Genomic DNA, 20387 nt, shown 5'->3' with positions numbered 1-20387 from the left:
GAATGTGTGTTTGTGTTCAGCATTTGACTTCAGTCACTCAGAGGGAGAATAAACAGCAGGCTGTCTGGTGGGAGGACAGAAAGCACAACACTTAGGTCTGAATTACAGACATTAAAATGTCAGGCAAGGTTGTTGTGGATGAGACTCGGTATTGATCCCATATGGCAGAGGGGCTAAACTGCCACTGTGTCTTTTGGCCATAATGCATTTTGACAAGCGAGAGGGGGGAAAGACGGAGGAAGAGGCCGGCAGAAAGTGAGACTACCAGAGAGGAATCCAAATCCAGAATGAGATGAAGAGTATAGAATCAATGCAAGAGAACGAACCAGAAAATCAACCTTCTTTTATTTTCCAAAACAGATTTCTTGCCTTTTTCCAGCAGTCTGAACTACTGACTCTAAAAGCATTTCAGAACTTAAAGCAGGAGTTTGCTGTTTTCATGCACTGACCAGCTCTGTGCAAGATTTAAAAAGAGACCAACAAATTTTAGACATAAGGCAGCTAAAATGTATGAAAATGGTTAAGTTCAACAATTGTAATTATGTTTTACATTAAAAATTGAAAGGTGAAAAAATAATGAAAAACATTTTTTTTATGGTGCAGTGGTGCCAAGTGTTTTTCAGCCACTAGGGAGCACTGTGTACCAGTTGCTTGGGTTTATACTGTTGATTGCAGGAAGAAGGAAGGAGCTATAGATGTAGAAGTACAGCTGTTTACTTTAGACAAGCAAATGTTCTGTTTGTCTTTCTGCATTTTCATACATAAGACAAGGTGACCTAAAAAGGGAAGAACATTCCTGAGAACTTCTGACAAGTTCTTTCTGCTGTAGTTAATGTTAGATTTGAGATGAGGTTGGGGTGGGAATAGATCGAATGTAATCACTGGAGATCTTTGTGAGGATCATAATACGAATGTAATTTGTGCGAGCAGGTTTTCGTCTTACCTCTTATCCGTGGAGCTGGAGGCCTGGTTCATCTCACTGTTGGAAATGAAGTTACGGATTTCTGAGAAGTACGAGTCCTCCTTCTCATCTAAAAGTGCATGATTTTCTGGCTCTGAGTTTGGCGAGGAGATGGTAGTTCCTAAGTTGGAAAGCATCCCAGACTGTTGGCTCACTGTTGGAGAAAAGACATGCAGACATACACATCCATATGCATAAAGACACATGGACACACACACAACCCACACACCGTACCAAGACACATGAGCCTTATTAGCATGATAATCATCAGACATGTTTTGTATATAGGAAAATATTAGAAGCATTATATAGACATTCACTTTTATAATATATTTAAAGGTTAAGATTGAGCACAGTTTTGTTTTGTTTTTTTTTGACAAACATGAAAAATGTTCACAGAATTTTGTGTGGAAGATAAACGTGATAGAAGAAAGTTTTTCTGACTGTTTTTCAATAATCTTGTGTGAAAATCTATTAAAACAGTCAACTAAACACTTCCTGTTTAATAACTGCATTACTAGTTCGCACAGCCTCACTTTCCTCAGACAAATCTGTCACTGACCAGGAATGTTTTCGTGCTCGTGCTTCTTGAGATGGCGATCGAGGTTGGTTTGCTGACCAAAGCAGCGGTTGCACAGGTGACACTTGAAGGGCTTCTCCTTGTTATGGATATTGCGGACATGGCGTTGGAGATTGGATGAGATGCTGAATGAGCGGTCACAGTATTTACACCTGACAAAAGAAGAACAGAGGGATTTAAATTTGGGCTGAAAGAGCAGCAGAGCCAGAAGAGATTTATTATTCATCTGCTGAGCTGAGCTTAAAAACCACTTAAGGTGCTCCTTATTTGTTCAAAAGTATTCCCAGAATGCTCTCTGAAGTTTCACAGAATGAGAAGTGCCAAAAAAAAAGTGATGGCAAGTTTGAAAAATAGCCATGACAAAGGGAAACGTATGAGTAAGAGCATTAATGGCCTTTTCATAAAGTTTCAAGATTCATCTGAATTAAAAATAGAAGCGAATACCTGTAGGGCTGTTCCCCAGTGTGTGTCCGCAAATGTCTGGTTAGATTTGCTGAGCGAGGGAAGATTTTCCCACAGTACCTGCAGCAAGACACAAGAAGGATGGCTGAGTATCATTAAAAAAATATTTATTTTACTGTGACTGCAAAAAAATGTAATGCAGCACAGCGCGCTGTAATGTTTGCACGCATTTGATCAAGTAGTTGAAAGGAAACAGGTGGCAAACCTGCACGCGTAGCGTTCCTTGCCCTTGCGAAGGATGGCGTCTGAGAGGGAAGGTGGTGGTGAGCGGAAGTTGAACAGTGGATGGGCCGAGTGTTGCAGCGAATTAGGCGGTGCGTCCAGTTTTAGCGCGCCAAAGCTGTCCAGCTTGTCTGTCATGTTTTCCATTGCTGACATCTAGGATATAAACACACACACACACACACACACACACACACAAAAGGAAAAAAATTTGAGAAGTTAAATGTTTTATTCTTTAAAAACGTGGATAAAAATAATTTAACCAGAGTTTGTTATTATTTAGTGTGCTACAGGTTTAATTAGAAACTTTGTAAGGGAAGGGTACGTTTAATTTAGTGCACGTAGCATGTATTACACACTGATGGCAGTATGTGTGTGTATAAAAAAGCAGAAAAGAAAGCGCTGAAAACAAAAAGCACAATATCAGAAAAAACAGGGAGCAAGGGAAAGGTACAGAGAGCGGAAGTTTTGAGGAAGCAGCATATCAGAGGTTAGCCTTGTTGTTTGTACGAAAGGCGAGTCACCTCCTTGACCCATAACACATTCACAAATGCCCAAGTACCATTCCTCCAGTGCCCCCCCTCTGTACAACCTCAGCTTCAATTAGTGCTTTGTTCTCTACCTCTTACCTTCTTCTGCCAAAGCTGCTGTTGCAAGCCTGCAAACTGGCTAAATGAGGCATTCAAGAGCCATGACTGGAGCAATACAATATAGTTTGTGATACCCCCAACTGATAGCCGCTTCCCTTCCCCTAGAAGCTTGTGAACAAAAGAGGCCAGTTATGTAGGAGTTTATTTGCCAAAAACAGCTTACATCCTTCCTTTTTTTTTTTTTTTTTTTTTAGTGAATATGGGACGGGAGAGACACAGGGACAGACACTACGTCTCGATGTGTTTATTCGCAGTCTGAGAACGGGTGCAGGGGGAGCGGGGTGATTCCGTCATGAGACTGAATTAGAGGTGGCATTGTGTTTGTATCACTGAGAGGATCACAGCTGAGACACTCCAATAAGAAAAGTTTTTTGCAGGGCAGACGGTGAAAACTTCTCCGTCTGTGAGATGGTGAGATGAGATTTTATAGGAAGCAAAGAAAATGCCTGTTTGAGGCTTAGAGCCTCATCGTGACCTGATGTTTTTAAGATTATGTACACAGGCCGATTGTAAATCAAAAGTGGTACCACACACACACACACACACACACACACAAATGTTTTGCTCGCAAATTACCTTAAGAAAAATCTATGTTGGCTAACGGTATAACTTCACACATGTGGAATATGCAAACGCGTGTTCATGTGTAAATGTATCTGTCTGCATTTTGCACCAAGTGTGTGTATTGCAAAGTCACAGTTGATAGAGGACACAGATTTCCAGGTCAGATTAAACCATTTCCCCAATGAGAGCCCCCCATTCTCCTGGACACAAACACAGGATGTCCTTGACGGACACTGTGTTATTATCTAGCCAGCCAGCCACAGAGAAAAGAAAAAAAAAAAAACTCAGAGGGGTTTGAGTTATTAGCTTGCCTGTGGGCTCCCACTACATAAAACAATGCCACAACTAAGATTAGCGTGGCCAAGAGAGGCAGTTTGTTCCAATTCAAATGGTTATTATTCTCTCTTTTATTAATACTATCATTGCTTGTAATCAAGATATGCAGAGGTGGGGAAGGTCTGGGGACAGTGGAACAATGTGACTGATTATCAAAGGGCGGCGATAACAGGCTGTGTCTTCTGAAAAAGGTAAAGCTGACGAGGTACACAGGCGCCATTCAGTAAACAAAGGAAGAAATCATACAGAACCCTTGAGAAATAGCATCAACACTGTGGAATGATGGCGCTTGGGTCCTATCAATTCAGGTTTAAGCAGCGTGGGAGGCTGGAGTGAAGTATTTTCACATAATACATAGTTTGAAAATAATAGTCAATACTATCTGGGAATAATCAACTTGCATGAAATACCTGGAGGTCAATTCCCCTGCTTGTTAGTCTCTTGCTGTACTTTCTGTTTAATGTGCATGCACCATTCACTGTTTCTAAAAAGAGTAAACCAATTGCCAGCTTGGCTTGAGATGTGTACGTGTGTGCACTATGTACCTGGGGATGGAAGAGTGGTGGAGAAGGCCTGAGGAACTTCTCCTTCAGAGCTCCTACTGGGTCGAGTAGCTTCCTCTTCTCCACCCTGCTGGACCAACATCAAGGCAGAGGGTTACGTACCAAGGTCAAAATTCATCTAGAACTCCCAACCTCATTTTTAACAACATCTTTAATGGATGCATATAAACGCCTTGATGTTGGTTGTGGAAATGAGTGGTCTAATCCGGGCTGAAATACCTGTATATGGGATCCATGAAGAATGCTGAGGGCTTAGCATAGTGTAGGGGTGGCGGCTGGTGTGGCTGTGCCTGGGGCTGCTGGTGCTGGTGCTGGGTAATGGAGGATTGGTGCAAAGACTGTGAATGAGGGTGTGGAAAACCAGACGGCGTCTCATCCTTGATTGAGACCCCTTTTCCACCTCCATAGATATGGTTCTTTCGATTATGTGGCTCGGCTGGCACCCCATTATGACTGCCTCTGCTCCGGCTGCCAATGCTGAGGTCCAATGGCTGTTCTTCATTACTAGATATTGCTAAATGTCCACTACTGCTCCCAGTACTACTGTTGGGGTTTGAGGTGTTTGTTGGTGTTGGAGGAGCTATCTTAGCCTCCTTGGGTTTTGTGGTGAGATCAAATGGTGATTCTGCTGTGGGAGCAGGAGCTGCCGGGGAACTAGAAACCATCTTGTGCAGTTGCTCACGAGGTGACTTGGGCTCTGCTTTAAAAAACATACTAGGATTGAGACCACCTCGATCAGCGCTGAAAGGATAGAGGGAGTTGTGGAAGTTGGGCAGAAACTGGAAGGGAAACATGGAATGATAGGGCAATGGACCCATCTTCTTCTCTTGATGAAGTCCAATCAAACCTGGACCGAAATATTTCTCTGCAATAGAAGCAATGGCTTTTATGGAATCAGTGGTGGCTGGATTGGAATTTGTGGTGGTGGTGGGTGGGAGGGCTTGCTCATCGGGTGGGGGGAAGAAGGAGTGCTGTGATGCAGAAGCGAGAAATGGACGATTAATAGACAGGTTCCCTGAACTAGACATGGCTGATATCAACGCACGGTTTGTGTCTTCTAACTGGTGGGCTTCTTGGCTTGATACAGTGCCAGATGGCTTCCTTCTTTTACCACTTCGCTCCCGCTCACTCTCTCCTTCACTTTCCAGGTCAGAACCATCCCCTGAAGCAGTACCTGTGGTGGTGTCCAAATCTGTCCCACTTGTGGTATTAATGTCTTCAAGGTCACTACCATCAGACATATCTGCCATCTTAGATTTTGGCTTGGCTTCTCCACTAGAAGTCAAACCCAATTTATTCTCTTTCTCTTTGTCTTCATGCTGGCTCAAACTGTTAATTCCATTGCCATTTGTGGAACTAACTAGAGACAGTGGAGGTGCATCTAGAGGACTCTGAGGGAGCTTCACCTCCTGACTGCTGCCGCCCAGCGGACTCTTTATCATCGGACTGGCCGGTAATAAAGGAGGTCGCGGATATAATGATGGGGGAAAGATACCTGGGAAACCATGTGGGAGAGATGGGAAGCCATGGGGTCCTGGGGAGAAGGGCAAGCCAGCATGAGGATGAGGTCGGGAAGGAAAGTAGTCAGTGAAGCCTAAACCTGACTGATTTAGACCAGAAAGATGGGGATGGTGGGACTTAGCCTTAGCCATGATGGGGCTGGAGCTCATCGGGATGCCAGGGTTGAACATCCCTGCTGGAGATCCATAATGGTTTTTGCCCTCACAGAATCGACGGTGCTTGTTGAGGGAGGAGGTAGTGCTGAATAACTGCCCACAGTCTTTACACTTGATCTGGGTACGGCAGTCAGCATGCATACGCTTGTGGCGGCAGAGGTTGGAGAACTGGGTATAGGATTTGTGGCACACCTCGCCTGGGGGAGCAAAAAGATGCAGCCCAACAGGGCCTAGTTAAACCAGTTTTAACACTGTCTCTAACTCTGTATACCAAAGCAACAGTAATACAAATATCAACAACATGAAAAAACTTTTAGAATAGGAAGGGGCTGTGTTCTATGGACAGCAAAACTTACCCAATCTGGTTAAAAAAAAAAGGTCTTGAATCACTTTGTATATATCTTACTTCTCAAGAATCACTGAACACATTTAACAGATACAATAAAATATATATGCAAGGCCTACTTTTTTTCTTTACTGTAAAACACTCAATTTGCTAAATAATTTAAGCTGTCATGTTGTTTTAAGAAAGCTTAGGTAACTAGATCAAGTCTATCATTAACAGTGTACAATGAAATTTATTGCAGGGCAAATGCGACCTCTGTGCCTAATTCAGAACACACAAACAAACAAGAATGAGAGAGGAGCAAACGAGGCAGGGGGAAATGTCTCAAATAAATGGGTTATTGACTGATATGAAAAATGGTGATTATTAACTTCCAAAGCCCTTACTTACAGCTAAAGGGTTTGACACTGCTGTGGATGTGCTTATGCTGCTTGAGGCCTGATGAGGTGGCAAAGGTCTTGCCACATTCAGGGCACGTGTGAGCACGTGCCCCCACGTGCTGGGAGCGGATGTGACGCTGAAGGTTGCTGGGATCTGTGAACACCTGAAATTTAAAACAAGTGTATAAAAAAATGCAATATCTAACAATTAACAGTGCTTAAAAAATGTATATGAAATTTCCCTTTTTTTATTTTGTAGAACATATAAGCAGATTTTTTAATTTCTTTTTCTTCTCAAAGAACTACAAATAGATAAAGCCTGTGTGTCCTGTGCACAACTTACGTGCCGGGTATGCTGTACCTTATCACAGTTTTCACACTCAAAGCGCTTGCCACTGTCATGTGACATCTGGTGACGGATGAGGTTGGACTTCCAGTTGAAGGCTTTGGGGCACTGGTCGCACTTGTATTCCCTCTCTTCTGTATGGACTATCATGTGTTGTCCCAGACTTGATGAGGGAAGCACAAAACATCACTTAATTAAAAAAAAATCATTCAATGAATCACATTTGTAGCACACTATATGAGATGGAGATACCTGTACTCATTTGGAAAGATCTTCTCACAGTCTTTACACTCATGGACCGGATCGTCGCTGTCCTCGCGTTCCTGTTTGAAGTCGTCTCTCAGTGTGTCAAAGATGGAGCCAGCGTTGGAGCACGAATACTTCTGATGCCGCCGCAGCTCAAGCGTTGAGGAGAACAGCTCATCACAGTCTTCGCAGCGGTACATCTGCTCGTCTGCACACAAACACACACACAAACACAAAGACTTGTTTAGCCATGGCGCAGCTTTTTATATGAATAATACATCAAACATTTACATAATCAAGAGAAGTTTTTCCAGTTTCAATAATAAGTAGGAATTCTTAAATAAATAGAAATTTAAAAAGTTTTCAAGCAAATATGAATAAAATTGAAGACAACAAAACCGCTTACACAAAGATGAAGATCAAATTTCAAAACTTGGAATAATATTCTTCAACTCTTACATTTTGGCATAAACCAAATGTAGATTTCTAGAGTAGGATGAAAGGAGGGTTTAGTATTGTAAGCTTGTCAATGTTTTAATTACAAGCTAAGACCACCTACAATTCACAGTGCTAATTGCTGACATTTAATTGTGCTTTTAATGTGCGCAAAAAAACACCTAGTTTTTTTTTCTATCAGTGTCAAGACAATACAAATGAGCAAAGCAAACAAGCTGACTTGCATCGTAGCTTACTAACTCCTGCATGTTTGCAGCAATGCAGAGAACCAAATATCCAAAATCTAAAACTGTTAATAACACTCAATGAAAATGAGAATCTGTTCCTATTTTGTGTTTTAGTTGCAGCTATTACAGACAAGTTTAACTAATGGTAAAAGCAACCCCATAAAATGGAAATCAATTAGTGGTGAAATGTAACCGACATTAAAACAGTTAATTACTTGTTAAAACATGTGTTTGCTTAAGACTGTTGGTGTAATAGCACACAGAGGAAACAATAGGGGCTGGTCTTCCCCTTCCATGCTGATAACCTTTACAATACTTCTCACCAACAAGGTCAAATGCATAAAACTCAGACCAGCTCTTTCAATAGCAAGTTCCTGAGTCCGACGCCAAGTTCAACAGATCAGGGGAAAGCCCAGCGGAGTGTCTTTGTGCACATGCATAAATAAGTGTATGCATGTGTGTGTGTGTGTGTGTGTGTGTGTGTGGTGTGTGTGAGTGTGCTTATGTTTCCAAAATGAGCCAAAATGAACAGAGGTAAGCAGGGCTACGGTGGCGCCGACCCCATGGTGATTTCAGCGCCAACCTGCCATACCCTCTTTGGCATGACCTAAGCAGCCAACGTCTGAGTCGGCCCCCAGGTGTCCCAACATGCCATACACACCCATCCATCAATTCAGGCTGTACTAAATGAGTTTATCCAAAATGACTTACAGTGCATGGCTCACCTGCTTTCTACTGCATGTGACCGTTTATCCAGCTGGAACTTCTTGGGACACATTAAAAGGGCATTAGTGTAGCAACATCAATGTGTCTAACCTTGGGGAGAAGGATAAATGACCTTCTGGTCAATGGACCATTGCACAGAGCTCAAACACTAAACTAACTAGCCACTTGACACCACTGTGTGCACGTTTTTCATAGGGAGCAAATATTTTACTGTGAGAGGGTTGGGTATGATTTCCTCTGCAGCATAAAGAACTCAACATAATTTTTATCTGCTGCATTAATGATTGGAAAGATTACTGAACAAAAAAAAAAAAAGATATAGTTCATATACAAGTTCAGTGATTTTTGCTAAATATGGTGGGCAGAAAAGCATTGGTGCATGGTAATAGTACCCTCTAGAAGAGGAACACGAGTAATGAGAAATGAAAGGAAAAATCTAAAAGGACACTCAGATGTGTGCGAATGTTATGATGCACATAAGCAAAGGTGCTTGCATGTGCATTTTGGCGTGCTTGTGTTTTTTTCAGTAAGTCTGGCCTGTGTGGGTTGTGTGTGTGTGTGTGTGTGTGTGTGTGTGTGTGGGTGGTGGTGGTGGTGGGGTGGGGTGGGGGTTAAAGTGGAGACTAATAGCTCTCTGGGAGACGAAGGGAGTCACAATTATGTGCAGTTTAGCAGCTAATCTGGGAGCATGGGTGAGGTCTCAGGGGACTCCTCAAGTCCTCCACTTCAAATTCCTTCTCCGATAAGCCGGACGCAGAGAACCGAGCTGCACTGCCAAGCTCCTGCTCTACCCTGATACCCTCACTCCCTCACTCGCGTCAATGCAGGGAGACAAGACAAACAAATCAGATGCGATCATCACAACAGTAAGGTGACTTTGTCTCTCTCCTCATCCTTTTATTTCAGTGTTGCTAATTTACATATAAGCATCTTCAAACTGGAAACATAAATGTTCTTTCCTGTGTGCCTTCAGCCATCTCTCACACAACGCACAAAGCAAATACTTTGGCCCTGACACAGACATTTTGGCAGGTGAAATTTTCTCTCTGTCTGCCTCCCTCATGTGCATACATACAGGCAGATGAATTCAACAAATCATGTGTAAGTGTGCTTCATCTCTGACACACTCTACAACATGTCAATCTGCTTCTTTTCAATAATAAAGCTTGCTTTGAGCTCCTGTTCCCCCCCCCTCCTTTGGCACAGAGATCTGTGCGTAAACTGTGCATCATGCAGGGTGGGGGGTTGGGGGGCCGGTGAACTGCACAGCATCTCACGAACATCTTGTTCTCCCTCCACAATTTTCTAATCAATGACAAGTAACAGTAATCAGATTTTTTTCCCCCCATCTTGTGGTTCCAGAAAGACTAGAAACACAACAAAACAATGTTACCTGACAACAGCACTTCAACCACAATAAGTCCAAGATGTTTAAAGAAACGCAGCGGAACTACGGACCCTTTTCCGCTTAAGTAAAGTTTGAAAGAAAAGTGAACAGCTGTCTAAGTTAGATTACGAGATAAAATATTGGACATATTCAGTATGACATAGAGACGCATGGTTGAAAGGTAGTTTGTACAGTGAATCAGGTTACCCAGTCAGAGAGGAGAAGGGTGCATGAGAGCACCTAGAAATGTGACACACTTTGAAATGTGAGCCAATTTGAAGAGGACAGTGTAAAAGAAGGTGTAACAAAGCACTTAACTCACAAGATCTAAAGCAAGGATAATAAAATAGAAAGACATTTATTAGATGAAGAAGAAAAGAGAATAAAAAAAAAAAAAAAAAAAAAGAAAAAAAAAGAAAGAAAGAAAAAAAAAAAAAAAAAAAGAAGAAAGAAAAAAAAAAGAAAGAAAGAAAAAAAAAAGAAGAAAAAAGAAAGAAAGAAAGAAAGAAAAAAAGAAGAAAGAAGAAGAAAGAAAGAAAGAAAGAAAGAAAGAAAGAAAATATCTCATTTATAAAATATAAACTTTAATTAAACCAACAGTGAGATTACAAGAAATTCAAGCTTTATTATTGTCAATTAACTGACCAACAATTCCGTAATTTAAGAATAGCTTCTGATCACATCTAATCTGTTTTGCTGTTTTCAGTTCATTATTTTTTAAGCACTAATTAAACGACTTACTAAAAGAATGTAAACAGGTTTGACAGAGAGTCTTTCCTCCTGCCTTTTAACGCTGAACATTCAGGGGCTGAAATCGCTAAGCTCATAGCAATCCTACACTGGACACACGGGCAGAGTGAGTGAACATAAATATACAGTACCATCAAAATGGAAAATCTGGATTCGACTGTTTGGCTGAGCACCAGTACAATGGCTGATGAACAATCCATCAGAGGGTAACGGAAACCTCATACCTGTATGTCCAAGTTTGACCGAGGAAAGTAGATTATTAACACGTCTTTACCAACAGACCGTTAAATTTGCCCACCGAGGAGAATACACAGATTAAAGTTATGCATTATTTTTGCATCGCTGACGTTATTATGTATTTATTTCATTTTTTAGGGTAGTGATGTTCTGATGCGAGGTCAGTTTGATAATCATTTCCTTGCATTGTCATTACTGGTTTCAGCCGTACATAAGGTGTTTGTTTTAGTCCTGATGTTGGTTGAAACGAGGCAGCGTTTTAACCTAATATGCCCGACTAAATGCCTTTAATCCAGCTCCCCCCCTTTGCTGTGCCTAAGAAACTTTTTTTTTCTTTGCTCCCATAATGTGTTCTTAATAATATGCATGGCTACCGAATAATTCGTTGATCTTTGCTTTCCGTTAACAGAAAATTTCTACTCGCATAGGATGGAATATGACAAGTGCCAATTGACGCCTAATACAGCATTTCAGGCAAAGAGGCCCATTACATTGCAGCATTGTAAAGAGCACAATTCAGACCAGACTCTTAGCAGTATCCTTTCTATACTGGCAAGCCTGCTTTAAATGACAGATCCAAAACGGCCTTCGACCATATGCTTTAATGCGGGATTTAATTCCATCCTGGAAATTTATGGTTCGAATAATTCACATTTCTTGAGTAGGAAAAAAAAAATCTTGGAGGGAGAAGTGATGCCTTTTCTCCCCGTTATGGAGTGTGTTGACCGCGAAAGCAGCACAGGATGCAGGTTGGAGTTTGTTTAAAACGTGCGCTAATGACGCGCATTAATCTTACCTTGTAGGTTGGGTGCCATGGATCCCTCAGGGAAAATACCGTCCTTCATATACACTAAGAGCTCCTCCCCTGCTTCAATGTCCCGGACAGCTTTATAATAAATCTGAGGAGAGAGAGAAAGGCAAGGGAGGCTTTAACTTAGGGTCAGGAAAGGATTAATAAACCTGGACCCCTATATATTTGCTATCGCAGTTAAGGGCGCTGTGTTGAACCTAAATTATAATATTAATATGGCCGGAAACAAGAAGAAAAAATATCTATGAATATGTTAAATAGGAGACATTATTCAGGCTCCTATAGGAATATAATTGGTTCAGAACTGCTCACGATATTAAACAATAATATATAAATATAAAAGCTTCTTCTCCACCTGAGATTATTTATTTTACAAACACACATTAGCTATTTGTTTTATTGCAAAATTTACTTTGTGGAATAAACGAATAAAATATATATAAATTTACATTTTCCTACAAGAGATCTGCACTCTTATTAAAAAAAAAAAAAAAAAAAAAAAGCGAAACACTTAAAGAAATTATATAAGAAATCCAGACAATTAATGCTCTTCTGAAAAAAAATGTCAGGTCAAACCAAAGTAAAGAGCCCAGCTGCTATCCTGCGTTTTGTTTTACAGCTGCAGCAAACCGGGAAATGTCAGATCTTTTAACTACATACGACAAATCATTTTATTGGGGTCATTTGTCAAGTGTGCTCGGACATAAATTACTGCCGGAAACTCAGATTATTTTTTTCTATTGTCTTAAAAACAATAGAAACGGGATTCGAATTTAAGGCCAGTCAGAGCCGAGGCCTAAAACCATGTATGCACAGTAAACCAATCTAAGCTTAGCTATAGCTCCACTTACAAATGTAAAAACCAAAAGAAACGGATTGATGAAAATTAACATTCAAGGTTTTCTAAAAGTCTTTTTCAATAATTTTTGCATTACATTGTGCACATTGGAGCTTTGTGTCTCCCAGTGATTAAGCCAGCGCAACCACGTCAAGGTGCATGCTAAAGACGTGATCTGTGAACGCATGGGGGCGCTCTGCACCAGCTGTACAATGTTAACACAACAAGACGGGCAGAAGCACTCTTTCATACACACCATACACACAAACAAACAGGAGCTGGAGAAAGTAACTTTTAAGACTTAGTGCGCTTCAGACGAGAGAGGAGACAAGGAGCAAAATCAACGTAAACAACACGTAATATTATTATTATTATTATTATTATTATTATTATTATCGTATTTACATTTACCACAAATAGGCTACAGACATGCTGCGGCAGTCTCTCTACACTTTTTCGACCTGACCTTTCTTTTCTCCGTGAGACGGAACAGTTGAGAAAGTTGCGCGGCGCTGCGGAGAGCCTCCAGCTGCAGTAGCACTTCAGTCCCGGTGGAGTTGGCGACACAACCCATAGTAGGTCTGCCCGAGAGGGAGCGGGGCGCTGGAGCGCACAGGGCCGGGGAGAGGGGGTCGCGTGTCGGTCGGGAGAGCTGTTGACGGTCGGTGATCGTTCCCTTTGGTTGGATGAAGCCTGACGCTCCTCTGCTGCGCTACTCTCTAATCTAGTCAGTGAGCGCGTCTTTGATGATGATGAGTCTCTCTCTCTTTCTCTCTCTCTCTTTTCTGACTCTCTCTCTCTCTCTCATTAGTGATTCCCTGTTGCCCCTTAGTGCTCTCTCGGTTACCCGTCGGCCACTCCTCCTCGTCTTATCTCCAGCCAAAAGGATTGAGGGATCTGCGGCGCAGACCCCTCCCCGCATCTCCGATCTCAGCCGCCGCTTTGGCCGCTTGATAAATCTACTATTGATGTAAATAATAGATAAAGCAGCCTAGAGACTTGCAGTCATTCTATCGGTCACTTTAACACACACACACACACACACACACACACACACACACACACACACACACACACACACACACACACACACACACACAGGCCGGACAATTACACAAGCATATAGACACAGAGTCAATATATCAACAGGCCTTTTTCCCCTCTTAATTTCAGTTTTGCTTCATATGAATTTCCTTCACTTTTTGGTCTGAGCATAGCTGCACTACAACATAGTAGATTTTTTTTTCATCTAGAAGGTCGTTTAGATTAAACTGCATGACAAAGGCCACTTGACACAGTTGAATGGTTTAAGTTAGCATTTTAATAAAACTCGTTAAATAATACAACTTCTATTTTTACAGGGAAGTTATTTCGAAAAGATTCCGGTCACGGATATCCTTATTTAATTGTTTTCAAATATTTAATTAAATTGTATTCGTAGAGAGTAAACAAAACAAATAAAAACCGTTCGATGTGTGCGACATGAATGCGGGCACTGGAGGAAAAACACGATGAACAACGTCACAATATCCTATTTAAAAGGTTCCACATTTTTTTATACTGAATTTATTTCGCAATCTCTTTATGCGTAGCTTAATTTATGATATTAATGATACATCTTCCTGGTTTTATGTCACGATTATAAATTACAACATTATCGGAAAATATTAGTTTTTTTCTTTTAAAGAATACAGTCAGTTAATAATTTAAGAGGGTTTAATTACATTAATTAATATTTGGATGTCTGCCACAATTTGAATATTTACCTCTTTCTCTCTTGCTCTGTGTGTGTGTGTGTGTGTGTGTGTGTGTGTGTGTGTGTGTGTGTGTGTGTGTGTGTGTGTTCTACAGTAAGGCCTAAACACACAGACTTATCTTGACCTCTTCCCATCTCTGTCCAGTGTTCAGCAGACAGATGCCTCATCGATCAATGCCAGCCATAGTGGCCCACAACAATACCCTACTGTGGCCTAATATACGCGCACCACACACACACCACACACACACACACACACACACACACACACTTGTCTCTATGAATTGATGGATCCATCTGGGGGTAGAAGGGCAGATCAAACAGCACTGGAAAGGGCTCCACTCCATAACACAAAAGATGAAGGGCTGACAAGAAGGTGGACAAGGTTCATCTTTTCCTTGAACCCCCTTCAGCTTCCCACCCATCTCACATGCCACTCACTGCACTCTCAGCTGTTTCCACCTCTTGATGCAACTTGGCCTTCGAAAAAGTGAATGGGCACGCTTGCACACCGATTTTGGCCAATTGTTTGTCATTCTAAATGAATGAGGACTATTTCACACAGAGGAACACACGCACACACGCACACGCACACACGCACACAGGAAAATGCTGATTTGTCTGGTTCTCTTCAGCCATCTTTTAAGGGTCCTGAATATTGCATTAGGTTGAAATTGGAGGCAGTATTAAATGAGAGCAGTTTCTGGAAATGTGTATGTGTGTTTGTGTGAATTTTACCTGAGAACAATGCAAACTACATAGCTGTCTGCAGATGCTTACACAGAGCTCAGTGAGCTCATGTTTGGATTATCAGAAAAGCTAAAAAAAAAAAAAAAAAAAAAAAAAGAACAAAGCTTTGCATGAAACTCGTGGAAGCACCTGATGAAATGGAGACAAATATAAAATGATGCCAAATTCACACAAGACCGCAAATGTCTGAATTATGATCAGTCATGCACACATTTGTTCATCTTACATCATTAATGACAAACAAACCCATAACTTCTCCTCTTGCTTTTTAAAAGGTTACTGCCTGCATTTGAATTTGCCTGGTGTGCACATATTTCATAAACTCATGCATTGTGCATGCAGTTATAAAAAAAAAAAAAAAAAAATCAGTGAATGGTATCTTAAATTATACATTTTAGCAGTGAGTGGCTGTGTGTGTGTGCGTGTGTTTGTAAATAAATGATAGGGTCGTACCTGCGAGCCACTACACCAAGCAACTGGGCAAGCAAACAAAAGCAAAAGCCGTTCGCTAAGTACAAACAACTGCAAAACACATCAAAAAGCAATCGTGCACGTGCCTTTTTGTGGTCCGATAATTCTCCACAATTTTCTCTGGTGCCCTGATTCTTTCTTGACATTGTGTGGCAGTGGCAGGGGGGCACTGATGTGAAAATCTTAAAAGGATTAGGCGGGTTGGTGTTGCCAGCCAATTGGTGCTTGTCAATCTCAGAGGCCCCTGTGCGTTCACTCTCTGACGCTGGTACCAAGCCTCTTTCTCTCTATCGGTCAGACTTAATGTCTGAAGCTTAAATGGACACACCAGCCTGTCCCCTTGGTGTGACAGGGTGACAGGTGGCAGATCAAGACATGAGGATAGAGAAAGGAGACAAAGTCAGCTAGGAACAGGCGGCTAGAGACGGAGTCAGGAAGGACGGCGTAGGCAGGGATTAGAAACAAATAAGAGTAGAGTGACGGGAATGTGGAAACACACAGACAAGTCGTATGGGTGGATCTGGCTACTGTCATGCTGCTATTGCTATTATGCCAACTTCTGGTGTCATCTCATTTAAGATTTGATCCTCAGTTCTCCTTTGGATGCAATTTGTCTAGATTGAACTGACAGTGAAATGTGTATTAAGTAATAGCAGAGTACCACCACCAGTATTTAATTTGCAGAAACTGGGACAAGAGTCAGAAGAGCAAACTAGGGGGAAAAATAGTCTCTGTGTTATAAACAGAAACAGAGAATAATGCTAATATGTTGCAGCAGTAAGTTGTGGTATACACATTGCGTGGGGTTAGGGTTAGGGCCTATTTAAGCAGTTGGGGTTTTTATATGCAATGGCTGGGCATCTTTCCAAAAGGATCTGACGCAGCTCGCCTAGATTGAGAGAGAGACAGAGAGAAAGCGAGAGCGGGGCGGTGGTGTTCGGCTGACGAGAAGCAAAAGAGAAACCGCTGCCTCCCCAGAAGAAGACTCTCCTTTGGATAACGGTTATTAATGGGACTCAGAAGTGTCAGACTATTCTTCAGCCTCTTTACATGACTCAGTTCTTAACAGCACTGGCAACCTGCCCAGCCACAGACTCACAATAGAGTCATTCCTTGGTCATTACCAGGACACACTTTTCTGCAGCACAATGGTAAACACACACACACACACACACACACACACACACACACACACACACACACACACGCCACACACACACACACACACACACACACACCGCACACATTCACACACAGGCACCCATTCACACACATCAAGCCAGTATTTACTCTTAGTGGATTGGAAGGAAAACCTTCCACTTGCCCTCATCTCTGCCTATTTCTGACACCATGGTGCTGTTTCTTCATATCTGGACTACAGATTGGAGAATGAATGTTACCATGTCACTCACCTGGTCTCCTGTGAGATGACAGGCGGCGAGATTCTGCTCCTCAAATGATGTTGCAGAACGGACATATTTGAGCCAGCTGCTGCTGGTGGCATCCGGTCCTGTGTCCAGTGCAAACTTCACGTTGCCCATGTCATCCACCACCTGTTGGAGAGCAACAGGTTAGATATCAAAAAAAACAGACTGAAGCAGTTTGCTTAACAAGCACCCAGACTCTTCTAAGCTACAAAATCAACTGACCTGTGTTAATTGTACTTTCAAATAATGTTTAGTGTGGTTATGTGGTTGGTATAGTTCTAATGTTTAAATATTTGTAGGGTGGGGGCAAGAAAGCTGTTACGAACGGTTTGATGTCACTCAACTTTTCGGTACATAGAGCTAACATGTCAGTGGGTGTTAGGGCACTAACCTTGTCAATCCTGACAACAAGAAGAGGAAAGAGGAGGGAGTACACAAACTGTGGTGTCTTTCACTGTCTAAAGACTTTCCCTGGCACATATTGATCACCCTTTGTAACCCCTACAGACCCCTGAGACTCACGAGCGGGTTTAATGTTACCCGCTTTCACAGAGAATGAAGGAGGATGGAGGCAGTGGTGTGAAGCAGGAAGAGGAGGAGCAGAAGAACAGAAGGGGGTCATTGTGAAGTGAAGAGTGACGGGGAAAACCAGGAGGGACTAACAACGCTTTATGGGTTTTGCCGATGAGAAATAAGGGACCTTGTTTTTCAACTAATTTCTGAAGGTAAACTGTAAAATGTAACAAATTTGGAACGACAGCAACTTTGCAAATAAACATAGTTTAGATTTAGACAGAAATTAGTGTATTTAAAAAAAAAACAAAAGACCAGAAAATGCTGGAATCCTTTGAGGGAATTTGTGTGTGCTTGGTGGAGTTGGGTGGTTCTGGGAAATCTGGAGCTGGCTGAAACTACCAAGCTCTTCTCTACATAACTGGGATCGAAGCTCCGATTTCCCCCCAGTCCTACATGTGATACTGAGCCTGTGTGAATCCTCCAGAGAGAACTGGCCTGAGACTGAGCAACTCCTCTAATTACAACTAACAATCAGACTGGCCTGAGTTCAGGGCTGACTTCTAGCATGACACCGTGCACTCCTAATTACAGTCAAATGCCTGCTGAAGGAAATCGAGGTGTGATGGAGAAGAACCAACAAACCCTCTGACATTTTTAGATGTGCAAGGTTCACAAAACTTCTCTAACTGCCTGCTTTTCTAAAGCCACGTTGATGTTTTTTTTAACATAAAGTAAAGTAAAGTAAAGTGTGAATGGTTATGTTCTTGTTGTGGAGCGAACGCATGCAGAAGGTGTATTTTTGTGGGTGGGGGTGCAGGTGCCAAGTCTGGTGAGTAAATATGTAAAGGGTCTGGACGGAGGTGTGGGAAGAACTGCCATGTGCGTGTTTGTACGAATACAGCAACTGTTTAGGCCATACGTATGTACGCACGGTTAAGGCAGCATCTTGATGTAACAGCAGTGCCGCGCTATTTTTAAAGCCAAGGTGTGAGTTTTCCCAAGTAACTACAGTAACTGTGCTTTCTTTAAATACTGGTGCCGTTACGCCTCGGCTGAAAAAATTATTAAAAACCTAAACGTGTTTGAAAACCCCGCTCAGCGAGGCTGAATGAAAGCCGTGGCTGCTGCTTATGTGCTTCCTGATTGTGTAGAAAGAGACTGTTATGCAAATCAGCTGCTTCGTGCATCCTTACAATTCGCACTCAGATATCAGAAGCAAAAAATGGAAATAATGTCACCTGGACAAGCCGATGAATAAAAGAAAAAATCTTTATTCCACATACTCCTCAGATCTACAGCTACTGTCTCCTCACTGTGCACTTTAAAGTCTGAACACTTGGCTTGACAGAGTCCAGGCCTTTATTTATGCGTGAAAAGCAGCACTGACACACAGCAATACACCCACCCGATATCTTTTCTGCTGCCAATGGAGTCAAAGTGCACTTGTCATGAGGTTACGAGGGAGCTGCAACAGGTATCTTAAGTGTTTTATGAACACATGGAGAAAAGCTGATATCCAGGTGTAGAGTATGTGGGGTTATTAGTTTCTTTTTGGACACACACATGTGAATAATGTGCAGTGCCTATATGTTGAGCATAGTTGTATTCATACACTGTCAGAGCCCCCCTACACCACACACACACACACACACACACACACACAAACCACACACACACACACACACACACACACACACACACCACACACACACACACACACACAGATCTGATCATAGATTTAATGAGCAGCAGGCCTGTGTGCGTTCTTGTATGTGTGTAGTCTGGGAGGCCTGCTAACACCCTGTCTAGGGGTGGAAGCCTGATTTATAAGGCTTCAAATGAGGGGCAACAGAGAAGGAGAGCCAGAACAAGCTTGCGGCTGATTGTTTGTTTATTACCTTTACCTTTTTTTTTTCACCCATTCAAACCCCCTCCATCCACATGTAACATGGAGGAGGAGGAGGAGGAGGAGGAGGAGGAGGAGAACCCGGCTGGAAGTCATCAGCTCCACGTGTGAACAAATTTCAACCAAACAAAGCAAGCGAAAGAAAACTACTCAAAGAGTTCCCCTAAACGTCTCTCAGTGATTAGAAAACTGACACTGTAGCTGTAATGATGTCAGAAAACAGTCTTTCATGTTTTCAGAGCCATCTTGCACTGACTACATGGTAGCAATATTACTGTGCTTTCATCTTTTCAGTCAGTTTCCGTTCTGGTTCTTTTGGCAGAAAGAGAACGAGTTAATTATTTTTATCCTAACTTTACAGGACACTTTGTTGATCTGCTGCGTCCTCACTTCTCTTTGCTCTGTTGCTAAAGACCATTCAAAATTAAACAGTTTACTGCAAAATCATCTGTTTATTACTTTGGTATTCATTGTGATCAGTAACTCATGCAATCATATTTTATCACTTAGGTTTATCTTAGGTTGTGGAAACACTGCAAAAAAGAAGACCAACAGGGTGAAAAAGATGGGAATGCAGGTTTTAAGCAACTCTCTCTAACACTGATTTCCTGTTTCCAAACGTGACCTCCTAAACTTGTCTGAATGTACATGATCAATATAGATTTACTGTCAACATTTCAGGGTTGTTGCTTTTAACAGTACATCAGAATACAGTAGTTTAGATCTTATGGTAAACTGCTTGCTTGTCTACAGCCTGTGTGTTCCACCTGTGACACTTTAGTTGCAGTACTTTCAGT

General features: G+C 41.9%; 1 protein-coding gene across 6 annotated transcripts in view; it reads right to left on the bottom strand.

Annotated features, from left to right (window-relative positions):
• Positions 1-20387, bottom strand: part of prdm16 (PR domain containing 16) — a 174190-nt gene that overhangs the window by 6187 nt on the left and 147616 nt on the right. For 2 of the 6 annotated variants that reach the window (XM_030734103.1, XM_030734106.1), the window contains exons 4-14: positions 17154-17294; positions 11912-12014; positions 7339-7540; positions 7084-7249; positions 6751-6904; positions 4558-6211; positions 4321-4408; positions 2209-2381; positions 1986-2063; positions 1524-1693; positions 944-1115 (exon numbers count right to left, since the gene is read on the bottom strand). In XM_030734103.1, coding sequence (XP_030589963.1) covers positions 944-1115; positions 1524-1693; positions 1986-2063; positions 2209-2381; positions 4321-4408; positions 4558-6211; positions 6751-6904; positions 7084-7249; positions 7339-7540; positions 11912-12014; positions 17154-17294 — 3101 coding nt within the window. Of the gene's footprint in view, positions 1-943; positions 1116-1523; positions 1694-1985; positions 2064-2208; positions 2382-4320; positions 4409-4557; positions 6212-6750; positions 6905-7083; positions 7250-7338; positions 7541-11911; positions 12015-13230; positions 13528-17153; positions 17295-20387 lie in introns of those variants that run through there. The other 4 variants (XM_030734104.1, XM_030734105.1, XM_030734108.1 and 1 more) reach the window with 4 other exon arrangements.

Source organism: Archocentrus centrarchus, chromosome 7 (assembly GCF_007364275.1).
Source record: "Archocentrus centrarchus isolate MPI-CPG fArcCen1 chromosome 7, fArcCen1, whole genome shotgun sequence".
Lineage (NCBI taxonomy): Eukaryota > Metazoa > Chordata > Actinopteri > Cichliformes > Cichlidae > Archocentrus > Archocentrus centrarchus.
This window is presented reverse-complemented; position numbering and strand designations above follow the sequence as displayed.